This window comes from Ctenopharyngodon idella, chromosome 16 (assembly GCF_019924925.1).
Source record: "Ctenopharyngodon idella isolate HZGC_01 chromosome 16, HZGC01, whole genome shotgun sequence".
NCBI lineage: Eukaryota > Metazoa > Chordata > Actinopteri > Cypriniformes > Xenocyprididae > Ctenopharyngodon > Ctenopharyngodon idella.
Window position 1 is genome coordinate 20,547,854 of NC_067235.1, and position 25,595 is coordinate 20,573,448.

At 36.8% G+C, this 25,595-nt stretch overlaps 1 protein-coding gene across 46 annotated transcripts; it reads right to left on the minus strand.

Annotated features, from left to right (window-relative positions):
- Positions 1-585: 585 nt before the first annotated feature.
- On the minus strand, positions 586-13,115 carry tcea3 (transcription elongation factor A (SII), 3). Of its 46 annotated transcripts, none has more exons than XM_051865143.1 (24): positions 12,894-13,115; positions 12,096-12,158; positions 11,653-11,758; positions 11,386-11,488; positions 11,048-11,212; positions 10,872-10,970; positions 9,784-9,804; positions 9,459-9,548; positions 8,249-8,332; positions 8,042-8,149; positions 7,844-7,936; positions 7,470-7,559; positions 7,229-7,342; positions 7,072-7,125; positions 6,513-6,572; positions 6,277-6,342; positions 6,081-6,152; positions 4,748-4,768; positions 4,157-4,317; positions 3,978-4,039; positions 3,706-3,855; positions 2,705-2,851; positions 2,254-2,325; positions 586-2,142 (listed from the first exon to the last, which is right to left on the minus strand). In XM_051865143.1, exons 1-24 carry the CDS (start codon positions 12,960-12,962, stop codon positions 2,134-2,136), a joined length of 2,079 nt encoding a protein of 692 aa, XP_051721103.1. In that variant the 5' UTR covers positions 12,963-13,115; the 3' UTR covers positions 586-2,133. The 46 variants fall into 46 exon arrangements, 44 of the variants coding, with proteins under 44 accessions (XP_051721103.1, XP_051721102.1, XP_051721106.1 ...); XM_051865142.1 differs by having other exon boundaries at positions 4,709-4,768; XM_051865146.1 differs by lacking the exon at positions 10,872-10,970 and having other exon boundaries at positions 4,709-4,768.
- Positions 13,116-25,595: the final 12,480 nt, after the last annotated feature.

Here is a 25,595-nt window from a genome sequence, read left to right on the forward strand (position 1 = left end):
TGCTTTGGAGCACAGATGTAAGGTGGAAATTTCATATTCAGGTCTATGCTCAAAAAGTGAATGGATTATAACTACTGCATAAATATAATTTAGTACCATAAAATCCCCCCCAAATACAAAAAAAAAAAAAAAAAAAAGTAATAAAATACATAATCGAACTAAATTATAGTATATTCATTTAATTTAAATAAAAAAAATCTGTCATTTTTGACCACCACGCGAAGTGCACCATGCAGAGGGTTAATCCCTTAATCGCTAGGACCAATCGTGTCCTTTATGTATTTTTGGGAATTTGACAACATGATGTGGAGTTGTCCATGGTGCTTTACTAAATGCTTTTGGCTGTAATGGTAAATCACTCAGCATTGCAGTTAGGCATCTTATTTCTCTGAGTGCTTGTTTGTGTGCAGGTGAGTGAGAGAAATGTGTGGTATTTCCTGCTTTCACAGGGCTGGCAGGTTGACAAGCGTTCAGTCACACCTGACTGAACAGAAACCACGCATATTTGATGAGCTTTGGACAACCATGGCTGTGCCTGAAAGGTCCTAGGCCTTTTAAAGCCTGCAAAAAATACTACAAAAAATATCAAATCAATATAACAATTTATTCAAATCAATATTACATTCATTGCTTTAGTTTTTGCTATTTTTCTCTACATTTATGCATCACCATAATTTAAAAAAAAAAAAAAAATATTTAGATCCATTTTTGTGTTGTACTGTATAGCTGCTACATCTGAGATAGATTAGGATTCTCTTCATTAATTAAATGTACATTTTTTAATACATTGTTTTTTTTAAATCTGACCCAAAAAGGGTTCTGTTTAAGAAACCGATTAATCAAGTAAAAAAAATTAACACTGGCATTTCATAAAACAGTATAAAAGCGTAGAATTTTATCAGATTGACATTTCCTAAGTAATTAATGTTCACTTTAATTATGAATATACAGAACACTTTGCTGTGTGGTGTACTTTTGTAAAAGTTAAAGAATACATTTACATATTATAAATTCAGGGCCACTTTCTGGTAGAATAAAACATTATATTACTTTCTCTTTCAAATTAAAAAAAGATCCTACATGGCAGTGGCGAGGCTACACCAGGGCCAGGGTGGCACTGGCCCACTCAGACTGATGGCTGGTCCACTCAATCAAATGAGACAAAATAATTTTTTGGTGGGAAAGGAAGAAAAAAAATCACATATACAGGACAATAATAATCGCTCAAATTCATGAATTTAGCCGATGTCACTCCTGAAACTTTGCAGTGTGTATGTGGCTGCTGGTCAAGAATGAAAAAAAAAAAAAAAAAAATTTAATCAAATTCTGAATTGATTATATATTGCCTAGAAAGCGAGCAAAGAGCTGTCCCTTTATAATCACTAAACAGCTGTCACTCATCTCACCAAGTTCCATTATAATCAATGAATCTCAATTACATCGAGTCTACACTTTTTCAGTGAGAGGATTCGCGAGCATGCAGAACTCAGCACTGAACAAAAACTCCGGCGTTTTGAGTGGTTAGTGTATTCTAAATTAAACACCTCTGATTGGCCATTACGTTCAAGAAATCAACAGATATTTCTGTGATTGACTACATTACTCAACGATGTAAAAACACATTGAAAATGGAAACCTTCGACACTCTCCAGAGTGCAAACACAGATATGCACCGGATTGTTTGTCAAATCGCCAATATGCTATTATTTACAGAGAGAACTGATCCTAGACCAGCAGGTTATGGGCAGCTTTTCCCTCTAAAAGCAGTCAGAAGCAGCCGCAGTCAGTGGTTTGAGAGAGAAAATTCCACGCTAGTCTCAAGTCCTTCATCCAGGGGAAGGGTAAGCCTTGCCCAGCCTTACACACGCTCCGTCTATGATTATTTATCTTCGTTTATTGATCTTATTCTGTTCATTGGATAAATTTATGAATGGATTTTGTTGTTTTCATGAAACTATTGGCTGACAATAAATCTCATTTAACTAAACTTAATTGTCAAATTATTTTTTATAATTGATGTTATTTGAGAGTAGGCATTGGTCCACCCTATTTCACCAAGGTCCGCTCACTTTAAAATTTCTGGCCTCGCCACTGCTACATGGTCAATGTTGTTGGACTTCTGGCTCCTTCAAGTTAACAGAACTAGAAAAAAAATATTGAAAGACACTCGTTACTTGCATTGTTCTACTGGACATAAGAGGATTTGTTTAGAAATAAATATCAAATACATAAACCAAAACATATTTTTCTGACCTTCCAGCGATTACCACATTCATTGCACAACACAAATGTGGTCATTGGTTCATCAGCACTCCGGGTTTGCACCTATGGAGGTCCAAAACATTCATCAGTACATTTATTTCACAAAAAAATTCAAGAAACAATGAAAGGAAAAATCAAAAAGGAAGCAAGTATTCTAGGTCATAAACACATTTCAGTTTCCTTAGATAAGATGCAGTTCTGACATTCTTACAAAGTATTTTTTATAAGAATGTTCTTTGAACGACCAAAGGCTCATTTGATGGTTCAAGAGGGTTCTTTGTAAAATCTGCACAAGGGGGCTCCTACTTTCAAAGATTCTCCAACCTGAAAGCCCTTTTTAGAAAGTGCATTACTCAGACTTTGCATACTAGGCTCATATGCACTATACATATCAGCTAATAATCCAGTAATAATAGAAAATGCTGTTGTTTCATTGACGTACCTGGTTGTAGGTGCAGTTTTTCTTCCTGCACTTGCCACACTGCAGCAGGTCAGTTGTGGTTCCTCCAGTCTTTGCCATCTGATGTTCTCGAATGGCCTCCTGGGTCAACACGTTCCTTAACTGTTTCAGTTCATCACTAGCCATTTCCTACAATAGCAATAGTGTTCATTTATATACAGCAGATTATGTATTGACTTCTGATATATCTTTCTAGGTAGAAGATATTTGTTTGACTACAGTTTCTTGACACTGAAGACTGGAGTAATGATGCTGAAAATTGACAGCTTTGTCATCACAGATTTATTTTAAATTGTAACTGTTTTTTATGAATGTATTTTCAAATAAATGCAGCATCTTTTTTTACAGATTTTTTTTTTTTCATAAATCAGGAGACCTTTTTGCTGAACAACACATTTTTAACCTGTAATTGTTATTTATTATTTATAAATTGAAATTATTTAAGGGCCCAATGAAGTGCAGCATTATTCAATGTGTTGACGTAACTTTCACTGAGACAGGAAGACAGGGCGGGAAGACAGGGCGGGACATATTGAACAGCTCCTCCCCTTTTTTAAAATGACCAACAGCGTTTCGCCTCAATGGAAAGCATACACTGCCTTAATCGTTTCCTATCCCCTATATAGTGCACTGTGTGCCTTTCACCATGTAGAAAATAGTAAATGTGTGAACAAGTGACCAATTTTAGCTGCAGATTCAGCGTCTATTTATGATGTAGGGGGCGGGATGCTTTAGATTCTAAAGAGCATTTGATTGGACAGAAAATCTGATGAGAAGCAGCGTGATGTCATCCAAATCATTGATCCATACTGACGGAAGTGAGAGACTGTAAGTTTTGAATGCTTATATCTCCTAAAAACAAATTGTGTCATTATTTCAGAGCACACTAGCTTATAGATAAGAGTAAGACTAACGTATTCATACCAAATAACTTCAATTTTGATTTCATGGCGACTTTAAGAGTTCCAAAATGTGCAATCTACCTCAGCAGTCATGGTGGCGATGCGGCTCAACTCGATGGCTCCAGCTAAGACATTTTTACGCAGATTGGGATTTTTAGGATCCTTCAGGTTACTTATGCGGCTGCGGACTCTGTTCTTGTATTTCATGTCTGTGGCTTTTATCTCCTGGTAGATATGTAGGCAGAGGAGGACAGTTAAGGAGATCTACTTTTGAATTTTAAGCAATGGCTTCAAGAGGATTCTACACTCATTTTTACAAAGCAAGTAACTGTCAACCAATAATGTCCACAAAGGATATGATCCTCTATTTCCGCTGCCATGCCCTCACAGTTTGCCCCATAGTCTTTAAAGTCATCTAAGAGGAAAGAAAAGCATATTGTGAGCATCATCTCCACAATAATGAACATCAAAACGATATATTTCATTATGTCTGTGTGGGTGTCAAGTGTTTGTCATTGTTTGTTTTGCGTACCATCTGTACGTAGGGCAGCAGTCAGCATTTCAATGCATTTGTCCCTGATGGAATCCCCGGTTTGCAGACGAGGAGATAAAGGACCCACACTGGAGCTAAGCGACGGAGAGAGGGGGCTTGTGGGTGTTGTAGGCGTCTTTGGGGTCTCTGGTTTACTCTTGCTGTATGGGAAAAACAGGAAGCAGGAGATTTTAGTTCTCTAATGACCATGAGACAATTTAACTTTCAGTTAAACCAAAGCAGGAAAAGAGAATTCTAGTTTTATTTTCTAAATTTAAAATTATTTAAAGATAGAATGTTCCAACATCCCAACAGCAGCATTGATTACTGCTGTCTGTGAACATTATTTTCATGATTTGTTGAGTCATGATTTGAATGACTGGGATTTTGTGGTGTATTACAACTGGGACATGAAGCAGGCAGAATTTTAAGTATATCTGATCCTATCCAAAAGGATGAGAGTGAGAACATAATTCCATAATAAAGTAATATGGCATGCTGGTCACAGCTAAATGAGGTAAATAATAATAAATAGTAAAGTATAGTTCTTGCCATTCCCTATATTTCTTGGCCTGAGGTGAGTTGCCATACCTTGAGCTAGTAGAATCTCTCCTGGAAAAATAAGACATGAGAGTTTACAGTTCGAACACGAAAGTCATGGATTTATCTTTGCAAAGGATCAGCAAGTTTGGATTAGGGATGTGTGAGACTAGTCAACTAATTGGTATTGCTGCTAGTTGACACCAGAAATATTAGTCATAATTTTTTTTTTTTTTTTTTTGCACATTTATGGTTTGCTTTATTTATTAATTTATTTATTTTTTACAAAGGTTACATTCAAATTACTGTCACATTATTGTTACAGTACTGTTTAAAAACAATACATTATTTTGAAAAGTGTACATCTTAAGCAGAAAACAAAATCATAAAATAATTCTACCTCAGACATTCTATGCATTTATTTTGAAATGTCCACTCGGAAGATGAGTATTTTGACAGTCGAGTTCCAGAGGTAAAAACTCCATTCATTTTCTCCATAGGGAAATTGATTTGAACGATAATTGTAAACCTTTAAAGACTGACCTACTGTGAGATACGAGGTTGTTAATCCATGGTATTTGCCCACATTATTTCAGCTTATTTTTAAAATAATTGTGTTTAACAGTGGAATTCCTGGTGAAAAACTACATTACCCATGATGCTGTACAGAAAACTACACCAATCAGAGAGTTGAAAAAAAGCAACTTGCCAAAACAGCTCCGGCCACTCCCATGAAGCACTGTGAATGACGTAATCGAGTTAATCTCTCTACGCTCTTAAAATACTTACATTTTTGTATATATATATATATATATATATATATATATATATATATATATATATATGCATATTTTGCAATAAACTTAATATATATAACATCAACATTTGTAAAAGAGTAGTATTATATTTCTCCATTGTTTTTAAATTGATTATGCTGTTCACAATGCTTCATGGGATTGAAGTTCTTTCAATCACTCAAGTCATTAAGCGCACAGTCGTGTATCTTTGTCTTTTTGTTTGATCTTCAAAAACATTTTTGCTTCAAATCAAAGTTTGAAGTGTTGTAAATAATTAACTTCGTAGCTGCTTGGCGCATGGCTGATAACTCTTTAACGAAGACTTTTTAAATATCCCTATGGGAAAAATGAATAGAAAAAATACTTCTGGAACCAATGCCGCTGAAAAAGGGGGCAGGCACTGTTGCACCCTCTTGGTCCTGCACTGCCTGTTGATTCAGTTGATTTTAATAAATATGTCAATATTGGATAACGTTAAACACTTATGTTTATTGTATAATGATCATAATGCAAGGCAAGCACACATTCCTATTTTGGATACTTTACTATTTCATTGCAAGACCAACTGCATTATTATAACAGGTTACCTCTCCAATTTAGTTTCACTTGATTGTCGTTTTAAAAGGTGATGGCTTGACTTGGAGTCGGTAGAGTCCTTACTGCAATAAAAGAGCAAAACACAAATGCCTGACTGTCAGTAACCATTTCATTTGGCCTGGAAATGTCACACATTTTAACATTTTTTTTGTTGTTTGTTGTTGTTTTATTAATGCATGAGCAGACCTTTCTCTCCGTCCTTCTATGCTCAGCTTTCTAGGATGGAGCTTTTTGGAATCGGTGAAGTCCTTTCTAGAAATAAAAGTGACAATAAAAATTTTGGTGACAAATTCTAATGAATATAAAGAAACCACAATTCTTGCAAATCGCCAGCATCCTCAAACTCCCAAGACAAAACAACAATAATGCATGCACTTCTGCTGCCCTCTGCCTTCATTCTGCTGCAAAACATCTATTCGAACCTCTCAATCTTGAGCTTCATTGATGGTCTTTTGAGTGGTTTACTGTGTCTTGTGTCTTTTCTGGAAAAAAAAGCATCATCTAAGCACTATGGGATGACAACCAATTATTAACACGACAAGCCATGTAAAGACTTCATCCAAATTAAATGAAAGCGATAGTTCACTCAAAAATGTAAGTTCTATCATTCTTGTTATTCCAAACCTGTATGACTTTCTTTGAATATAGCACACAAGTCATATGGATGCCTTTTATGATACTTTAAAGGTGCTTTATGAAGCATGAAAGCTCCCGTCTCCATTCATTGGAATTGTGTGGAAAAGAGCGACCAGTGCAGTGTTTAAGATTTTCCTTTTGTGTTCCACAGAAGAAAGTAAGTAATACAGGTTTGGACCAACATGAGGGCAAGTAAATGACACCAAAATTATTATTTTTGGGAGAACTATCGTTTTAAAATAGTAACACCAATGGTTTAGTTAAGACGAAACACTATGCAACATCAAATTTAATTTCACTCAACAATGGTGTCGTCCAGGGGTTAGTATTCATCATGTTTCAGACCTATCTTTCTCATTGTGTTCAGACGTCCGTCGCTTCGGGTCTGATGTGTCTTTTCTATAGTAAAACAGCTTTAGTTATTCTTCAGACGGTGAAGTAATTAAAACACAGGCATACAGCTTTTAATATCAACATGCTTTTCATTTCCCCTGACCCTAACCTTTCTTTCTCTTTGTCTTTATTTGTGTCTAATGAGGGACGTTTTGTAGGTGTAGGAGGTTGAAGATGAAGAGGAACAGGAGGGAGAGGAGCACTGGGAGCCGCTGTTTCTTTTCTAAGCAAAGAAAGTCACTGATTATTTATGAGACAAAAAAACACTGCGCTTTGTTAGAACACAGTGTTATGCTAAATTAATGTTGCAAGTACTTTGTTTACTCAAAAAGACGACACCAAGCCCTAACCTTTCTTTCTTCATCTCTCGTTTCTGAGGAGGATGTAGATGAAAAGGTAAAGGAGGAAGAGGGGCATTCGGATCAATTTCTTTCTTTGCCCTAGGCAAAAATATACGATTTACATGTGGCGTTACAATGAGAACAAGGTAAAAACTTGTGCTTGTGGTAATACTAGGTCATCTAGTGAACTAGAAATTATAATTTACAATTTTCTATCAATTGAATACTGAATCATTTAGAGCCACCACCACTATTTTACAAAATAAAACAAACAAAATCAAAACTAATGCAATAATAGTATATTATATTGTGCTCTTCTATTTACTAAAAACCCTCTTTATCACAAAAGAGGACCAATAACTTGAACTGAAAGGGTCTCAGACCTTTCTTTGGGCTCCTCTAGTGATGGACGTTTGGGAGGAGGAGGAAGAGAAAGGACAGGAGCAGGAGGAGGTAAAGTTTCAGAAGGATCTTTCCTGTGAAAATAGATATTTAGTGGTGACCCCCTATGTGGGATATTTACTACAATTACTATAAATAATACAAATTATGAACTCATTCTCCTGAGTGCAATCCCTGACCTTTCTTTCTTCACTTCTGATGAGCGCTTAGGGATAGGAATAGGAGGAGGAGGAAGTGGAGGATGAGGGTGATGATGAAGAGGAAAAAGAAGTTCATGTGCGTCTTTCCTGCAGAATAATAAGCCAGTCTCATTGCAGTGTTGACTCAACATGAAAGCAGATATTTTCGCATCACACACTGCATGCACTTCTAGCACAATGTCTAACCTTTCTTTCTTTCCATCTATGAAGGGACGCTTAGGGGGATGAGACTGAAGAGGAAGAGACTGTAAAGAACCCAGAGTGTCTTTTCTGTATAAGAGATGTAAACATCCAAATTCAGCATTTAAACCACATACACTACCATTCAAAAGTTTGGGGTCAGTAAGATTTTATTAATGTTTTTGAAGTCTCTTATACTCACCAAGGCTGCATTTATTTGATCAAAAATACAGTAATAACAGTAAAATTGTGAAATATTATTACTGTCACCGAGACGAACTCCGTGATTCCCTCCTCTGGCCATCAGAGGGCACCATCACCCGAATACTGACACACACACACTACATTTCCCACATCCCCGTACCTTGGCGCCAATCATCACACCCAGCTGCTGTGCATCACCTGGACTATTTAAGCCACTCAACCTCACAGTCACTGCAAGGTCTTGTATTACTACGGTTTGCATTTCTGAGCATTTACCATTCTGATTGTCTGCCTGTTATTTACCCAGTTTGTTCCTCGATTACGATTCTCTGCTGCCTGCCCTTAGACTATTTACTGCTTATTGGACTTGTGATTGATATCTGCCTGCCCTGATCTATTGCCTGTTTTACGACTACGATTCTGCCATATCCCTGCTGTACCTGTCTGCCCCTGTTTGACCACTGCCTGTTTGACCACGAGACTGTTTAATAAAGCCTGCTTATGGATCCCACTTCGTGTGACGACTCGTTACAATTATTATTTAAAATGTGATTTAATCCTGTGATGGTAAAGCTGAATTTTCAGCATCTTTACTCCAGTCTTCAGTGTCACATGATCCCTCAGAAATCAATCTAATATGAGGATTTGGTGCTCAAGAAACATTTCTCATTAGTATAAATGTCGAAAAGAGTGCTGCTTAATATTTTTGTGAACACTTTTTAATGAGGAATAGAAAGTTAAAAAAAAAAAAAAGCATGTATTTGAAACAAATTATAAATGTATCACTTTTGATCAATTTTATGTGTCCTTGATGAATATAAGTGTTAATTTATTTTCAAAAATCATACTGAACCCAAACCTTTGAGAGGTAGTGTATTTCTTTCGCTGTATCAGCAATCACTGTGGACAGCATGCAATATGATGAATAGACTGCATCAGAAAATAAAACTTTTCGCACTACAATGATGTGTTCTTAGCTAACACTTGCCAAACACATGCAAAAAGCTCTGACCTCTCTTTCTTTACATCTACTGATGAGCGTCTTAGAGGATGGTGATAAATGATCGAAGCAGGAGGGAAAAAATCAACGGGAGCATCTTTCCTAAACAGAAGTGAAAATTCATCTTACATTACAACTCTGCTTGCCCAGCATACAAGTGGGAACAATAAAACACAATGATGTCATCAGGATTGTGCACCATTCAGAATTGAGAATAGCTTATTTTAAGGAAATTCCTGAATTTGAATTGAAATAGCAAACATTATGTAGAATTTTAATTAAAATTTGAATTTAAGGATGATAGAAATTACTATGTAGTGTAGTTTTTAAACTATACCTTGTTGGACATTTTGTTGTGCTGTTGAGAGAAAAATTAATTGTTCATTTTATTGTTTTGTTGTATTTAACTTTATCTGATCAATGTAAACAATATATTTCATAATTCAGAAGGGAAAAATAGGCATACATAGTCAAAAAATAATACTGCAATTAACAATTTTGTTTCGTTGAAAAATAACTAAATTCTTATGTTGTGTGACTGTTACCTTCACACAGTCAGTTTCTGGGATTGACAACCGCATTTAGTGTCTCGAAATGTCCAGTTCACACAGCAACTTACAGTAGCGTCTGTATGAACGTGCAGCGAGAGTCCTTACCAATACAGTGACAGTGAACAAAGAAATATCAACGATGGCGACGTCCATAAAACTGAAAAGTCTTATCATATTTTGACACGACAAGAGTCAAAACAAGTCGCGAATTCATCCGTCAAATCTTCATTAACTGACAGTTGGAACATTTGAGCCGCGCGCTCGCGCGTAGAACACAAAACTGATGGGAGCGGCTCCGGTGGAGAACAGTGACTGGATCTAATACCAAAAGATGACACACAGGTCGTATCTCCTTCTCTGCAAGTTACCAAAACCACACACGGTAGACACGCGCTTAGAGCGGCTCTCTCTCGCACTGTATGACGTGACAGACAACGAGCTGTGCAGTCCGGTTCCGTTCGTACAGCGCGCGTTTTCCAAGAATGCGGTTGTCACTCCCGTAAATAACCGTATTGTGTGTGAACCTAACTGTATTAAGGACTCAAATACAGGACTGATAACAGTATTCTGTTGCTGTGTGAACACGGCCATGTGAATTCAGTAAATTGCACTTCCTGTCCAATTCAAACTGAATTCAACATCCTGTTGGACATGAACTGAAAAGTCAATTCTTAAATTCTGATTATTGCCCAACACTAGCAACAGAAAACTACAATGTTAAAGTTCAGAAAAAGCCATTCATGCAATTGTCATGACCTAGATAACCAGAAACTAGTTTGAAACACTGATACTTTCACCATAATAATATGGCTGCATGTTTTGTGCTTCTTCCTAACCACAGTCACATGCTTCAACCGCATGCACAAGCCCTAACCTCTCCCTCTTCACTTCCCCAGATGGAAGAGGACACTTAGGGGGCGGAGACGAATGCGTCTTTTGGGAGGGAAGATGATCACTGTTCAATGCGTCTTTCCTGAACAGAATACACAGAAAAATCTAATGGCACAGTTTGGGAGGAGCAGAGGGGCTTTATGCAGTGGGGCTTCTCACCTCTCTAGCTCCTTTTTATTGTTAATAGATTGTTTCTCTTTTTTCTGGTCACTTTCTTGTTTTTTGTTCCTGAGCTCTGCATCTCGTTTCTCTCTTCTGTGTTTTTCATCGGGTTTCTTGTTGAAGTCTAAGTCTGGTTTAATTTCCGTTGTCAACCTTCGTGGACTGACGAGATAAACAGGTTATACTTCATAACGTAAACCACTTTGCTTACTTCACCTTTTGCATTAACTGCCCTCTTATATGTTTCTGGGAAGAGGTTCCCAAAGCTTTCAATTACACTGTACAAAACTAGGTCTGTAATACTTCCATGTTTGCCCTGTTATCAGCAAACATACCTGGAGTCTCTCTCAGGAGAAGTCCTGTTGGGTGACCCTGATGGCTTGCTTGGATGACTGCCATTCTCATTTGTCTTCTCAGACTTTTGGTTTTGAGCTGATTCTGTCAAAGACAAAAGGTGTATAATTTAACATTTTAAAACAGACTATGTTATACTGCATATGTTAATAACACTATAAATATTGTGTATTATGAACCTTTTTAAAATGGGATTTGGTGTAAAGTTTAAGCTGAGTGATTTTTTTTCTTTAAAACATTATCCCTACCTAAAAGCTTCTTCCAGTTTTTGATAAGAATCTTTGCCAAGTTGACAACATCCTCATCTGTGCAATGTTTTCTTATTCCGTTGACAGACATGCCAATTCTTGTATCCTGGAACAAAGTAAATCTTAAACGTTAGACAAACAAAAGCAAGAGATATCAGACAACCTATGGTCACATTCACAAGAACAGCTGCATTTGTGCACTAATCAGTCTTTTGTATCATATCTGTTTTATCATTCAAATCTCTCACATCATTTTAAAACTTACATTTCAAATGTAGCTAATTATAAAAATCTCCATATTACTCTAACATGGATATTTTGATTTGCACTGTTGCATTGTGTGTGTGTGTATATATGGCTCTTTGTGATACCTTTGATTTGCAGCTATATTTCCCTACAGGGATCAATAAAGTATGTCAATACAATTGATCCAGCAGACATACCTGAAGAAGCTTCAGTGTCATGTTGAAATTTTTCAATTCTCTCAGAAGATCTAGAGCTCCGTCCTAAGCAGACAGGGAGATGGTATTTTGACAATTATTTACTGTTAAGTGTTATGATTTTTCTTAATATTTTCCTGTATTTTACTTATTGTTGTATTGTAATAACACATCACTAGTGCCAAATTTCAAACATTTGGCCTACAACACTTTCACAAAAACAAAACTGAAACTTTTGTGTTTCACAAATGAAAGAAAGCCATACTGGTCTGAAACAACAAGAGGGTGAGTAAATCATGGCATAAGTTTCATTTTCATTTTTGGGTGAACTATCCCTTTAAATTCTGTGCCCATGCGCGTGAAACTATTTGAGTCGGCCAAAACAATACATACACTCACCGCCTTCTCGACCTTGTGCAATTTACTACGAGGAATCAATGCATACAGGCTGTTAAATATTAACAAAAACGTGCATACATGTCAACCAAACTGTCTATAATGACGCACTTTTGTCCTCGTTCTTGTCGCTGCCCTGAATAAATCTAAAGTAACGTTAAATCTGCGCAATCCTCAACCAGCACCTGTTGTCACATATGCGTCTGTAGTCCTATTACACATTACCGTCTCTTTCACTTGCAACAACATTAAACAACGCGTGTGCACGCCTGTACCTTAATGAAGCAGAATTAAAACGGCGCAAACACACATGCAAACAAGTTTAAATTAGTTATTCATAAGCAGCATGCGCAGAGATCGCACAAACAAACAGCGTGAAGCGTTGCGTCAAAATTAGGATCTCACCATGTTATTTCTAGACACCATCTTGTCTAGTTTTTTAGCAATCCGCAACAGGTCCTCCTCTCGCGTCATTGTGTGCGCATTAATATGCAGTGAGTGAAAATGAGATGTGTTTATGATACGTTATGTCATATAAATCTTATTAATTCAGCGAAATGTACGAAGTTTTGTTCCCACGCATAAGTTGCTCCTGCACGGTCAGTTGAGACGGGGGGGCGGGGCCTTCGGGACAGTCGCAGTTGTCAATCAAGACTTCTGGATTTATTACAATTCCTAAATATAGATGTTACCAGGGAGCGATAAAAGTTCTGTGATTTTTTTTAGGAGTGGTTTTAGGAGGGACATACTATGAATTTTGTTACTTGGGTCTATTGTATTTTATGCCTGTTTTTGAATCAGTTTTTCCGATTGAGAGCCAAATTCTGGTAACGCTTTATGAACGACGTTTACATCGTTAGTCTGTCATTTAAATGTTTCTTGAATGTTATTTAAGTGTTTATTGATTAGCTAGACCGTGTGTGGCAAATAAGAAGCAAGTTTTGAGGCATTTGGTTCAATGGACTTCACTACACAATAAAACTCGACAGGTTTTAAATCAGTTAAGCAGCAGATGGCAGCACTGTGTCATATATTAATGTCTTTTGACGGTTGCATCTGCTGTGGAAGAGCCGTGCAATGAACTGCAATAGCCTATTCAAATAGTTCACTCAGAAATTAATATCATTTACTCATACTCATGTTGTCCCATGACTTTCTTTCTTCTTTGGAACACAAAAGGGGAGACTGACAGAATGTTAGGGACTGACAGTGTTGGTAACCTTTCACTGAATCTGTTAAAGAAAAATGGAAAGATTGTCAGTCAACATCTTCTTTTGATGAATTAACAGTTTATATTTCTTGCGGTAATATAGAGTATTTTCATAGACACTTAAGCTTTTTACAACCTGGAATAGCCTACTCGTTTAAAATGTAGGCACTATTTGGCTTTATTTTGCAGCTTGTGGGAGGGTGATACTGGATTTTCATAAACCCTCCTACACTTTTCATCACACTCACTCTGTAGGAACATTGTGGTGTGGGGCCTGGATGTCTTATTGTTATTCATTCAAATGTGTAGAGCATGTTTGAGAAGCTAAAATAAAGCTCAATGCGATTCCATGTTGGGATGACCTCAGATGACATCTGTCCTAAAATGACACAGCGAATATGTTGTGGCATTTTTCCCACCAAAAATCTGCACAAAATGCACCTTCACCATAACACCAGCAACATTTCATGGCCTTGTACATACAAATATTCATCACTTCCTCTTAGTTACCTTTATTGCAAGTGTGTCCTTCTTCCGATGTCTTTACCCTAAATAACCTCTATGGCTTCTATGGTTGCATAAATTATATAAAATTATCAACATACGTTTAAAATGTGCTGAATTACAGCAGATTTCTGGGAAACAGATCTATCATTACCCTTTTCAAGCACCCCACATCAGTCAGCAAAGGCAACCAGTTCTCAACTGCAACAGACAGACAAGTAGAATTTGCCTGGAAGGCCCGGTTTTCAAACCACAAAGAAAAAAGAACAAGAAAAAAAGAAGAGACTTGAAAAATGGTTTTCCTTTTGATGACCTCCCGCTTCAATTTTATGACAAAATAATGAATCCACCAGTACCCACCTACAGTGTCTTCTCAGAGAGTTTGCGGTGTCTCTACCAATTATAGACACAAGACGCCGGACTCCGGCAATTATGGAGAGTCTGAGATGACATCAGACCAGAAAATGAATGATTTCACCGTGCTTCAGTTTTTTTAGGCGCAGAGAGCCCCTGTAATAAAACACAAAGATGCTAGGCTGGATTGCCACGGCATGCACACCAGCCTTTGGTTAAGGGTGTATTTATAAAATCTCAGCAAAGAACTTTTTTTTTTTTTTTAAGTTGGATAGTTCCTAGCATGTTTGTGTGGAAACAGTTTTGAAGGAACTGATATTTGCTGAGGATTTGAGGCGCTCGCACGGCAGGAGCAGAACTAGTGCTTTGTATACAGTATGCCTGGCCAAAACCACAAAGGTGTGTTTGTCATTACAACCCTGAGAAAAGACGGATATTAAGAGTGTTTCATTCAACATAATTAGTCTGATGTAGCTCAGATGCTGCAAACCGTGTTAAACAATGACCCAAAATTCCAGACACTATTCAGTGTTTCCTTGCTACATGTGTCTATGCAATTACAGCCTTTTAATAAACTCACTCATGCTAAGTGGTCACAGACATCATTGCTTCAAAAAAGGAACTTGGTATCACGCTCAAATTCCTGCAATTGACAAGACGTGCCTTTGTGATACCACAGACGCTGAACTCCATAACGAGATAGTTAAAGGCAGAAGTGTGTTAGTGTGTAAATCCCCTCTTACTCTCATTTCCCTTCCTATCTGCCATTAATCCTTTTGTGAGAACATCCACATCCCCTTACTTAGCCTACACTTTTCCTGCTGCCAAATTCAGAGCAGTTTTTACCACCTACAAGCCCAGTTTCACTTATTTCTTAATCAGCTTTAAGCGTATTAATCAGCTTAAGAGTTGCAATGAGGTGAAATCTTTTAAACTGGCATTGAAGAAAAAAAAAACATATATTGGTGTGTTTTAAATGTTACATTTTCTGGAGATATACTTTATTTATTTTATTTTTGATAAACACTACTGTTCAAAAGTTTATGGTCATTTTTTTTTAAGAACTACATTTTTTTTCTTCAGCAAGGATGCATTAAATTGATCAAAAGTGACAGTAAAGACATTTGTAATGTTACAAAAGATTTATATTCCAAATACATGCTACAAAGAATCTTGAAAAAAAAAGTATCACAACATAGATAATAATAAGAAATGTTACTTGAGCACCAATTCGGACTTTTAGAATGATTTCTGAAGGATCATGTGACACCAAAGATGGCTGCTGAAAATTCAGCTTTGCCATCACAGGAATAAATGACATTTGAAAATATTTTTCAAAAGAAACAGATACTTTTAAATTGTAATACTATTTCAAAACATTACAGTTTTTAAAGGAGACCTATTATGCCCCTTTTCACAAGATGTAATATAAGTCTCTTGTGCCCCCAGAATGTGTCTGTGAAGTTTCAGCTGAAAATACCCCACAGATCATTTATTATAGCTTGTCAAATTTACCCCTATTTGGGTGTGAGCAAAAACAGGGCGTTTTTGTGTGTGTCCCTTTAAATGCAAATGAGCTGCTGGCCCCCTTTCCAAAAGAGGGCGGAGCTTTAACAGCTCGCGCTTCAGACAGATACTCAACAACAAAGCTGGAGAATCTCACGCAGCCAAAATGACAATTGGCAGTAGTGGTGTTCAAACCGGAATCGGACGCTGATGGAGAGACTCAGGAGGAAGAAGTTAGAACTTTTAGAATACAACTGGACGTTTCTAAATGGTTAGTGGATAAATGTATGTAGTTGATTTAACTCATCGACTAGCATGTACCGTCATGTTAATCTTTTGTGCAAATCCAGCGTTTAACTGATCCTCGTTACTTTACTGACATTCTTCGGCACATTTCCTTTACAATTGAAATTCAACCATGGTGTCCTCAGTGACTCATATGCAGACTCTTATGTTCGTTTGTACATCCAGCAGCCCAATATGGCCTCACCCCCTTTGTTGTATGGTTCTGGGGGCAGGGTTTATGTAAATTTTGGGGTTTGTGATGTCACCAACCCGGGAAGAAGCTTGTTGTAGTTCCTACCAGCCGTTTGTTGTAGTCCTTAAAAAGCGATTTCTGTAAAAGAAAATATCATCCTTTGCATTGAACTTTGAGCATCATAACTTTGCAGATGTTGTTTAACAGCAACATTACACACTAACTAAAGATAAAAAGTGAAATCATAATCAAGGATCTCTTATAATCTTGGTGAGCATGAGGTGTTTGAATGAATTTTGATTGATTTTATATTGATTTATACAGTTATTTTCACAGTTTTTTTTAAATTCGAGTATAATGGAGCCAAATCTGTGGGTCATAGGGCAGGTCACATACTCAGTCTTGGTTGCAATGTAATTTAGACAAAATGTGTAGTTACTACATTTTGCCTTTGTAGGGCAATACAGATGATAATTGACATATGCACGTCAACAGTTGATGCAACAGTTCCAGTTTGTTTTTGCCAAACTACAAATCCAATTTTGGATATTCTTATCAGGTCTAGTTCATAGAGATCAGCAGAGTTTATCAGACTTTGTTGATAAACAACCAATACTGCAGTCTGTAGATGTCTCTCTGTCGTTCACACAAATCTGCTGGCTCAGCTTTTCATTAGTTGCATTAGCTCTTTGCTGCTGCAAGAGAAAATTTAAAAGCTTTTTGGCTTTCTTTGGGCTGATGCCAGCATATTTTGAGGATGGAGGATAAATGTGGACCCCTACTGCATGTGTTGAAGTTATCTGTATAGGATTAGTATTGAATTAACCACTAGGAGAACCAGTGCTTTAGTCTTTAAAATATGTGTTGGTTTCGACCACTGAAGCCAACCATTAAAAAAGTGCACTTGTATCAAGGCAACACCTCAAGACTAGACGTGTCCTGTGAAAACACAGTGATCATCCACAGACATACTTAGCTCATTGTTATAATCTGATTAGCTCACTTCAACTCCTCTCAGTGTTTATAACCCTGTGAACACACTCATCTGTTCTTATGAGACACATCCTCCCCTACACCGCATTTTTGGTTAAATACATAACCAGCTCATTAAGGTAACTCCAAAAGAAATTAATATTTTTATTCAGCAAATATGCATTAAATTGCTTAAAAGTGACAGTAAAGACTTTTACATAGTTACAAAAGATTTCTAAAATTAAAAAAATTAAATTCTTTTTGTGGCATATTTTATAAATTTGTATTTTTAAAGTTTTTCAAATATTACCTTTCATGCAAAGTGTAATATAGCTGTTTGTGAAGGTAAAAGGTTTGCAAAGTTGTAAAGATCAAAGTGCACGACAAATAAAGTTATTATCTCCTATAAGAAAGAATTGATTCAGAACTGCTGAAACAAGTCATCAGCAATTTCAGTCTCACTTCCTGTTACAAACCTACATAGCAATGTAACACATTTGCATAATGCCAGCCTGTGGTCTTCATTGGCTGCCAGCGAATGTACTTTGACCCGACCTCAAACATTGTTGTAGCTGAGGCCTCTAAGAGTTTAGTTTGTGTTGTCGACATGTTGAGAAGACGTTGTTTTCTGCACTGCAAATCTACTTTGCATGCACTTCAAAAGGTTGTAGACTCATGCTTGAACTGATATGGAAAAACCAACGGCATCTTTCTTATTACTGTGTATTAAATGCTGAGGAAGCCTCCGGAGCTGAAATTCAGATATGGTAATAGGCATTTTGTTTCCGACACACACTGTAAGCGGTAGACCAATCACAACAGACTGAGCCATGAGCAAAGTAGGATCTTGTGTCATTTTTCCTTTATGACATCACTTCATACCTGGACGCTTGGATAAGAGAGTTTTGGAGGTTCCATGGTGCTTGGCAAAGACTTGTCATAAACAACTCTTAGAAGCTTACAGGAGTTGTTACCTCCTTAAAAAGTGCAAAAACAGAGAGTAGCAAAATGTGTTGAAGCAAAATGGCACCTCTCATCACAAATTATTCTTTACCCCCTTAAAGCCTGAAATTAACTCTCATTATTTGACTGTCTCTAACATTTGATAGTAACAAAATGAAAAGGAAAAAGTGTTGTAAAGTATAAATGATGACTGGGATCCATCCAAACATATTTCAACTGTTCTTTCACGTTTGCACAGGATTTATAGATACCACATGATTCTTGCAGCCTAGCGGAAGCAGGGGTCTCCTCTCCAAAACCTGGATGGAAAATCTCCACAATGGCTTTAAGGTCGATCTCAGGTCAGAAGGAAAGAGCCGTAAAACGGGGGTAAGGGGTGATGTCACTAGAGAGAGGCCCGAGGTAGCTGATGTAATGCAAGAGGCTGTTGGCAGGGCAACTTTCTAAACACATCCGTAGACCAGAGGAGACGTAGTCCGTTGGGACTAGCACATTGCCTTAAGCGGCCCAGAAGGTCAGGGTTTGTAAAAGACGAGGTCCTGTGACTCACCTCCATGGTCAATTTGCTGAGGGTGTTTTCCAAATCAGCCCAAGTGGAGGAAGAGGCCACTAAGCACAGAAGCTGAAAACTCTTTGGTGCAGTCAGTCCTTCCTATGAGGAAAAAGAAGGAAAATAATATGTTGTTAATAGCTTACTCCATTTTTCAGCTTGATTATCTGACAGTAAGAATGTTTTGTGATATAGGTTTCTACATTCATAGTCATAGTTACATTAGCAAACAACCTCTGTTTGTTTTTCCTTAAAAACAAAGAATTATTCATAAGGTTGAGGTTTAGTGGTCTTTTTTTTTTTTAAGCAACATTACACATGATTCAATTAATGACTCATAAGTTGGCCATTGTAATAGCTGTATCTGGTGAATTAGTTCACAGTTGGAAGACAAACATCCTCTCAATGGACCTTCCAGATCTAAAGTTAGAATCAGTGGGCTAATGTATAAAGTGGATTTTATTAAAGGCAGCAGTATGTCTGGAAGCTTGACTCTAGGGGAGCAGTTAAACACGGTTTTGTGGTCTGATTACAATGGCGGGAACTGTCTTACAGTAGAAACATAAATTAAAGTATTTTAGATGGTCATTAATTAAACCAACAGTTGTATAGACATTGAATTCATATGTGATTTTTCAGTGTTTTCTTGTGCAAGTTCAAAATGAGAATGTGTGATACTTTTAATATGTGACTAGTGTCTTGCTTATAGAGAAGTAAGAAGAAAAACAAGGAAGACTCATGACGTTCTTTTTTCACCAGTTAGGAACAGAAAAAGGAAGCGTTTGACCTAAATGCTTGACAACAAGCAATTACTAGGAGCAAAGTATGGAGTCAGTCACCAAGAAAACAGGCGGAAGTAAGGATATAACAGAGGGTGATTAGAAAGAAACAGGCAGAGGAGAGGAAGACATATCTGATCCGATCAAATCCCACTTTGAGCTCTCAGACAGAGGAATCCAGGGTGCAGTGTTGCATCATCACTTTTGAGTCTCTTGGATAACAGCAAGCTGTCTCATTATCTTGTGATAGCTTAACCGTTCTCTACAACAATCATACAGCTGCAAAGACTGAAACTTACTCTTTATCTAATTGGCTTTGTTGGGAATGGAGTACAAGCTGCACAGTATAGGTACTGCCTACATTTAATGTGAAACAGTACATTTGAAATGCGAATCATGCAACAATAAACATTTTAAAGGCACAATATGTAAGATATTTGGGTTCAAATATTCAAAAAACACTAGAAAAATGTTATATATTTTGTTGACTTGTATACTTACATTATCCCAAATGTTTCCAAGAATGTTTAAATCTAGAGAAATAAGCAATTTTAACTAGGACACGAACCGTGTCTGTGCGTCGCCTATCAATGACGTCATACCTGCATTACCCTCGGTTTTTATTTTGTAGAAACCATGGAAACACCAAAGACGCTTTAATATATTATGTGTTTTATTAGACAGGTGAGCAACTGTTTGGATACATTCATCGACAGAAAACTAATCATGTTATATAGCTCAACACAGTAAGTCTTATTGTTCAAATCTCTTTTCTTGATTTACAGCGAGTACCATGTTTTACCATGACTAATGGCACTTTTCCACTGCATGGTATGGTTTGGTACGACTCACTTTGGCTCACTTTTTGGCGCTTTTCCACTGCATGGGAGGGCTCAGTACGGAACGGTACGGGTCGCTTAAATTGGTCTACCTCGGTGGAGGTTCCAAGCGTGCCATACCGATACTAAATATATAAAATGTGTGTAAACACTGCAGACCACTGATTGATCAGAGAGAATTGTCACTACGAGCATCATTGGATTTGAAACACGAGACACCAAACCCGCTAGATTTAAATAGTCAGTAAGAGCCACGGCAGTATGTGATCTGCCACGACTTGCTTTAAATGACCGTCACACACAACTTGAAAAAAGAAATGGCTGTATTGTGGTCAGTAGACGAGGTGCAACTATATGATCAGTCTATAATCCCACCCACTTTGAAGCGGTAGTAAACTGCAATGGAAAACCAAACCGAAAGTAAAGCGAGCCGACCCGTGCCCATACCGAGCCGAGCTTAGTAGTACCACGCAGTGGAAAAGCGCCATAATATCGATCAAGCTTACTGCATTGTGCAACAAGTGTCTCATAGTAGCCACTGAGCGAACGCAGAGTAGCATAACAACTTTCAACACACAAATGTATCTAATATGATAAAACAGCTCTGCTTTACCCCACATACACTTGACTGGAAGAAGCGGCGACTGCGGCATAATAAAAGTTCCGCTGCTCACAAGACATGTGTCGTGCTTGTCTCTCATTAGCAATCGCTCCAGCGGTCTCGTTTTTGCTCGCACAGCATTCGGCCATTCGGCTTCATACTACAGTAACGTTAATAATTTCATCCATGAACATGATTTCTGCCCGAGTCCCATCCCGATACTTTTCCACCGGCTGTAGACATTAAGACAAAACATCCCATGATTCCGCGAAATCAAGGCGTCATCAAGCTACGCCTTTGTTTTGAATAAGCGACCTCTAGCGGCGAAAATTTACATATTGTGCCTTTAAACAGCAGTGTACTACATAAAGTAAAATATGCTAATAATATTGTATATTGTTATCTCATTAACTCATTGTTATTATTTCAGCCAGTCTAATTATCTCATCTTATTTTTTGAAATATTAAAATATTATTATTAATAATAAATAAATATATTACAAAGTTATTGAATCAACATGGAACGATTTCAACTGAATAATGACTGTTTACTATTCTTTTTAGAGCTGCTTTACAGCAGAATTGAATTCTGTTTGCATCACTGTAAAGCTGCTTTGAAATGATACTATATAAAGCGCTATATAAATAATTAATGAGTAAAGAAGGAGATTAAAAATTGCAACTGATTTTCTTTCTAATTCATTTGCTCCAATAAGAATGGAAGCTCAAGCAAATTGCATTGTGGGATACAGTGTTCAGAGTAGTGAAGTTCTGTTGTATATTGCAAATTTTGGTCTGCACATTTATGTTCATTTACATATATTGATAGATGTAATTAATTGATCAGCATATCATTTTTTTTAAACAGATGAACAGAATTAACTATTCATACAGAAAATGTAAATACTATGGTTAGTATACAAACTGCATAAAATAGTAGTATAGTGGTACACAATTCAAACAAACCCATTGTTTGCTGGAAGTCTGTCTCTTCATGCATCCATCCGTTTGTAATGCCTCAATCCAAAATGCGAGTGTGCACATGAAGATCACATTCAAATGCACCACTTTCATTTTGCACTTGCATATGTAATGTGTCTACTCAGTGTTTTCACTCAATGCTTTTTTGGCATTAGGCCACTGCTATTACTGAAGTGAAATTACCACCGTGTAAATGTATGTGTCACATGTGTGTGTTGTGAAGCCATTTTTCAGATAGCAGAAGAGCTGTCTAAGCTCTTTCAGGTTTGGCTCACGGTGACAACAAATCTACAGTAGCCGTTTCTGCTTCTCTCATTCGTTCTGCTACATCCAGCCTGAGGCATGGAAAATCCCAGCATCAGCCAGAGTAAATATTCCAACAGACAAACTGAACTCTTCAACAAAGCATAAATTTAATTCAGCAGCCCAGGAGGAAAAGCAGTGAAGTTTAATGCTGTAATTAAGATATGACTGGGTCAAAGACATAATTTAAAGGATGGTAAGTGAAAATCTTTTAATCAGGTCTGAATAGTTTAGCGCACCTCCTCCAACTGAAATCACTTTTAAACAGGATAAACAACATGATAAGATCACATTTTAAGTGTGGGTATATGCTAATTTTGATCAGACTGCACAACTGCTAGAAATGAGTGTATGGACAAATTTGTAAGGACAGAAGGCAAAAACCCATTTAGCTAAAAACAAACAAATAAATAAACAAACTCACTGAAATCATATAATCATCATCATCTACTTTTCTTTAAAAATGTAACAGCTTTTATAACAAATAAAATCAAATAAATACAATATTTGTATGTAATATATATAATATAAATGTAATATATAAAATATAAAAAAATACAAAATATAAAATACATATATATTATAAATATTAAATATATAAAATATACATTAATAATTTACTTTAAAGATATAAAAAATAAAATACTAAAATATAATTTTATTTATATAAAATAAAATATAAATGTCCTTTGCGGTAATAAATACTGACAGTTCATTCTCAATAGGACTGCTGCTACTCCACAGCTGTCTAAGCTTAGTGAGAGATTTAATGTCTGCACATAAATCATGGCAATACCCTGAAGTTTGACTTCAGATGAAGGTAATGCAACCCATCTCTAGAGTGTCAACATTATGCTTGAAAATCTCACAGGTATTGAAACACTGTAGGTGGGATGCTGTTATCACACAAATGATCATGTTTTACTTAATTTATTTAATTATTTTAATTGACTTATATTGCTAACTGGTATGTATTTTTGTGAAAGAGTAGACCACCAGAGAGTACCTGTAAACAACAGAGCTTTTGTTCCAGCAGTAGCCCCCTATTGAAAGCTGAGACTTTTTTTTTTTAATAAAGAAAACCTGTTTTTCTCATCACAGGCAGGGAAGGTCTTGAGCTGACCACCCTTGTGATTGACCTTGTGCTACAGAAGGGGCCACTTCACTTTTGGTTACACAGGAAATTATTTTGGAGGAAATAATTCTGGCTCTGATAATGCATGATAACAACTGCCATATTAAGCCTGTGCATTTTGGCAAAAGTATAAAATGAATAAACTCTATTTTTAATAATTTAAACTTTCAACTAAATACTTAAATTATGCATTTCAAGCTTTTATGTGACAGGAAGCATCAGTGTGCAAGATACGGTTTCAAAGGGAGGAACTATTTACCTCAAAGTTATCCTAAAATATCTACCCCACCCACCTACACATGTCAGTCACCAATTCTCCCTGGTTTTCTCTAGTTTCTTCCACACATAGAGCTTTTGTGTGTTTTACACAGGATCTGAGCATAGACATAGGAAGTTCAAGTCAACAAGGGAATTGTGGGTGGACATGATGTCACAGTAAAGCTAGTGTGGATGATGCAGGCTGACACAGCAGTGACTGAGTACGAAATTTTATTTCCAATAGGAAATATATCAACTTATTTCAGCCACAACTTGATGTACAATACGGACAACACTCAAAAAAGCTTTATGGTTAAAATGAAGTTAATTAAAAATACCCCATTAAATCAAATATAACAGATTTGTAGCTGTTGGTAAGCTTCAATGTAATTTATAAGCTAGTAAATTTGACAAAACCTGAAGTTCTTTTTTGGTTTAAATGAATAGTTAACTCAAAAATGAAAAATCTGCAATAATTTACTCACCATCATGTTGTGCCAAACTTGTATGACTTTCTGTCTTCTGTGGAACACAAAAACGATATTTCTGTCCATACAATGAAAGTCAATGTGGTCCAGCATTATTTAGACAACAACATTCTTCGAAATATCGGAAGATAAGAGTGAGTAAACTGCCACATAATTTTCATTTTTGGGTGAACTGTTTATTTAAGAAGCCAAAATAAGAAGTCCATTTTGTCAAATGTAACAGATTACCTCTTTACCTATTAAACACTGGGATTTAGATGAACATAAGGTTAAAATCTACATTTGTTTTTCTCTACCTTCCATCCTGGGAATCCATTAAAAATAAGGTTTACAAGATTCATATGTGTGATGGTGTTAAATCAGCCCTAGTATTTGAGATAGACTGCACAAAAGTTGCCATCACATACCTCGTGATGGAAGTATTCCTCAATAGTGACCTTGGGAATTTGGCTCATCTTTTAGCCAAACAAAATATCAGCCAAACAAAATATAAATAAAAGCAAAGTGACTTTCCAAATAAAACAAAGTAAAGGGGAGAAAACACAATAATGCAACAACAAAACCATACAAAAACACCTACGGTAGTGAATAAACATCAAAAACATGTTAACATCATGCCCCAGACACCAAACTCCAACCAACGCCAATAGACGCCGACAGGGGTAACACACTGATCCAACAAAACCCAACAAACGTGTTTGATGGTGTTTGTCTGTGCGGTGTGAATTGGCCTTAAAGGGTTAGTTCACCCAAAAATGAAAATAATGTCATTTATTACTCACCCTCATGCCGTTCCACACCCGTAAGACCTTCGTTCATCTTCGGAACATAAATTAAGATATTTTTGTTGAAATCCGATGGCTCAGTGAGGCCTGCATAGCCAGCAATGACATTTCCTCTCTCCAGATCCATTAATGTACTAAAAACATATTTAAATCAGTTCATGTGAGTACAGTGGTTCAATATTAATATTATAAAGCGATAAGAATATTTTTGGTGCGCCAAAAAAACCCAAAAATAACGACTTATATAGTGATGGCCGATTTCAAAATACTGCTTCAGGAAGCTTCGGAGCATTATGAATCAGCGTGTCGAATCATGATTCGGATCGCGTGTCAAACTGCCAAACTACTGAAATCACGTGACTTTGGCGCTCCGAACCGCTGATTCGACACGCTGGTTTGAC

Coding starts and splice junctions, on each gene's coding strand:
- tcea3 (XM_051865142.1), bottom strand. CDS start 12,962: ATGACGCGAGAGGAGGACCTGTTGCGGATTGCTAAAAAACTAGACAAG. Junction 11,759..12,095: donor TGACACTGAAGCTTCTTCAG/GTATGTCTGCTG, acceptor ACTTTGTTCCAG/GATACAAGAATTGGCATGTC. Junction 8,150..8,248: donor ATAGATGGAAAGAAAGAAAG/GTTAGACATTGT, acceptor ATTATTCTGCAG/GAAAGACGCACATGAACTTC.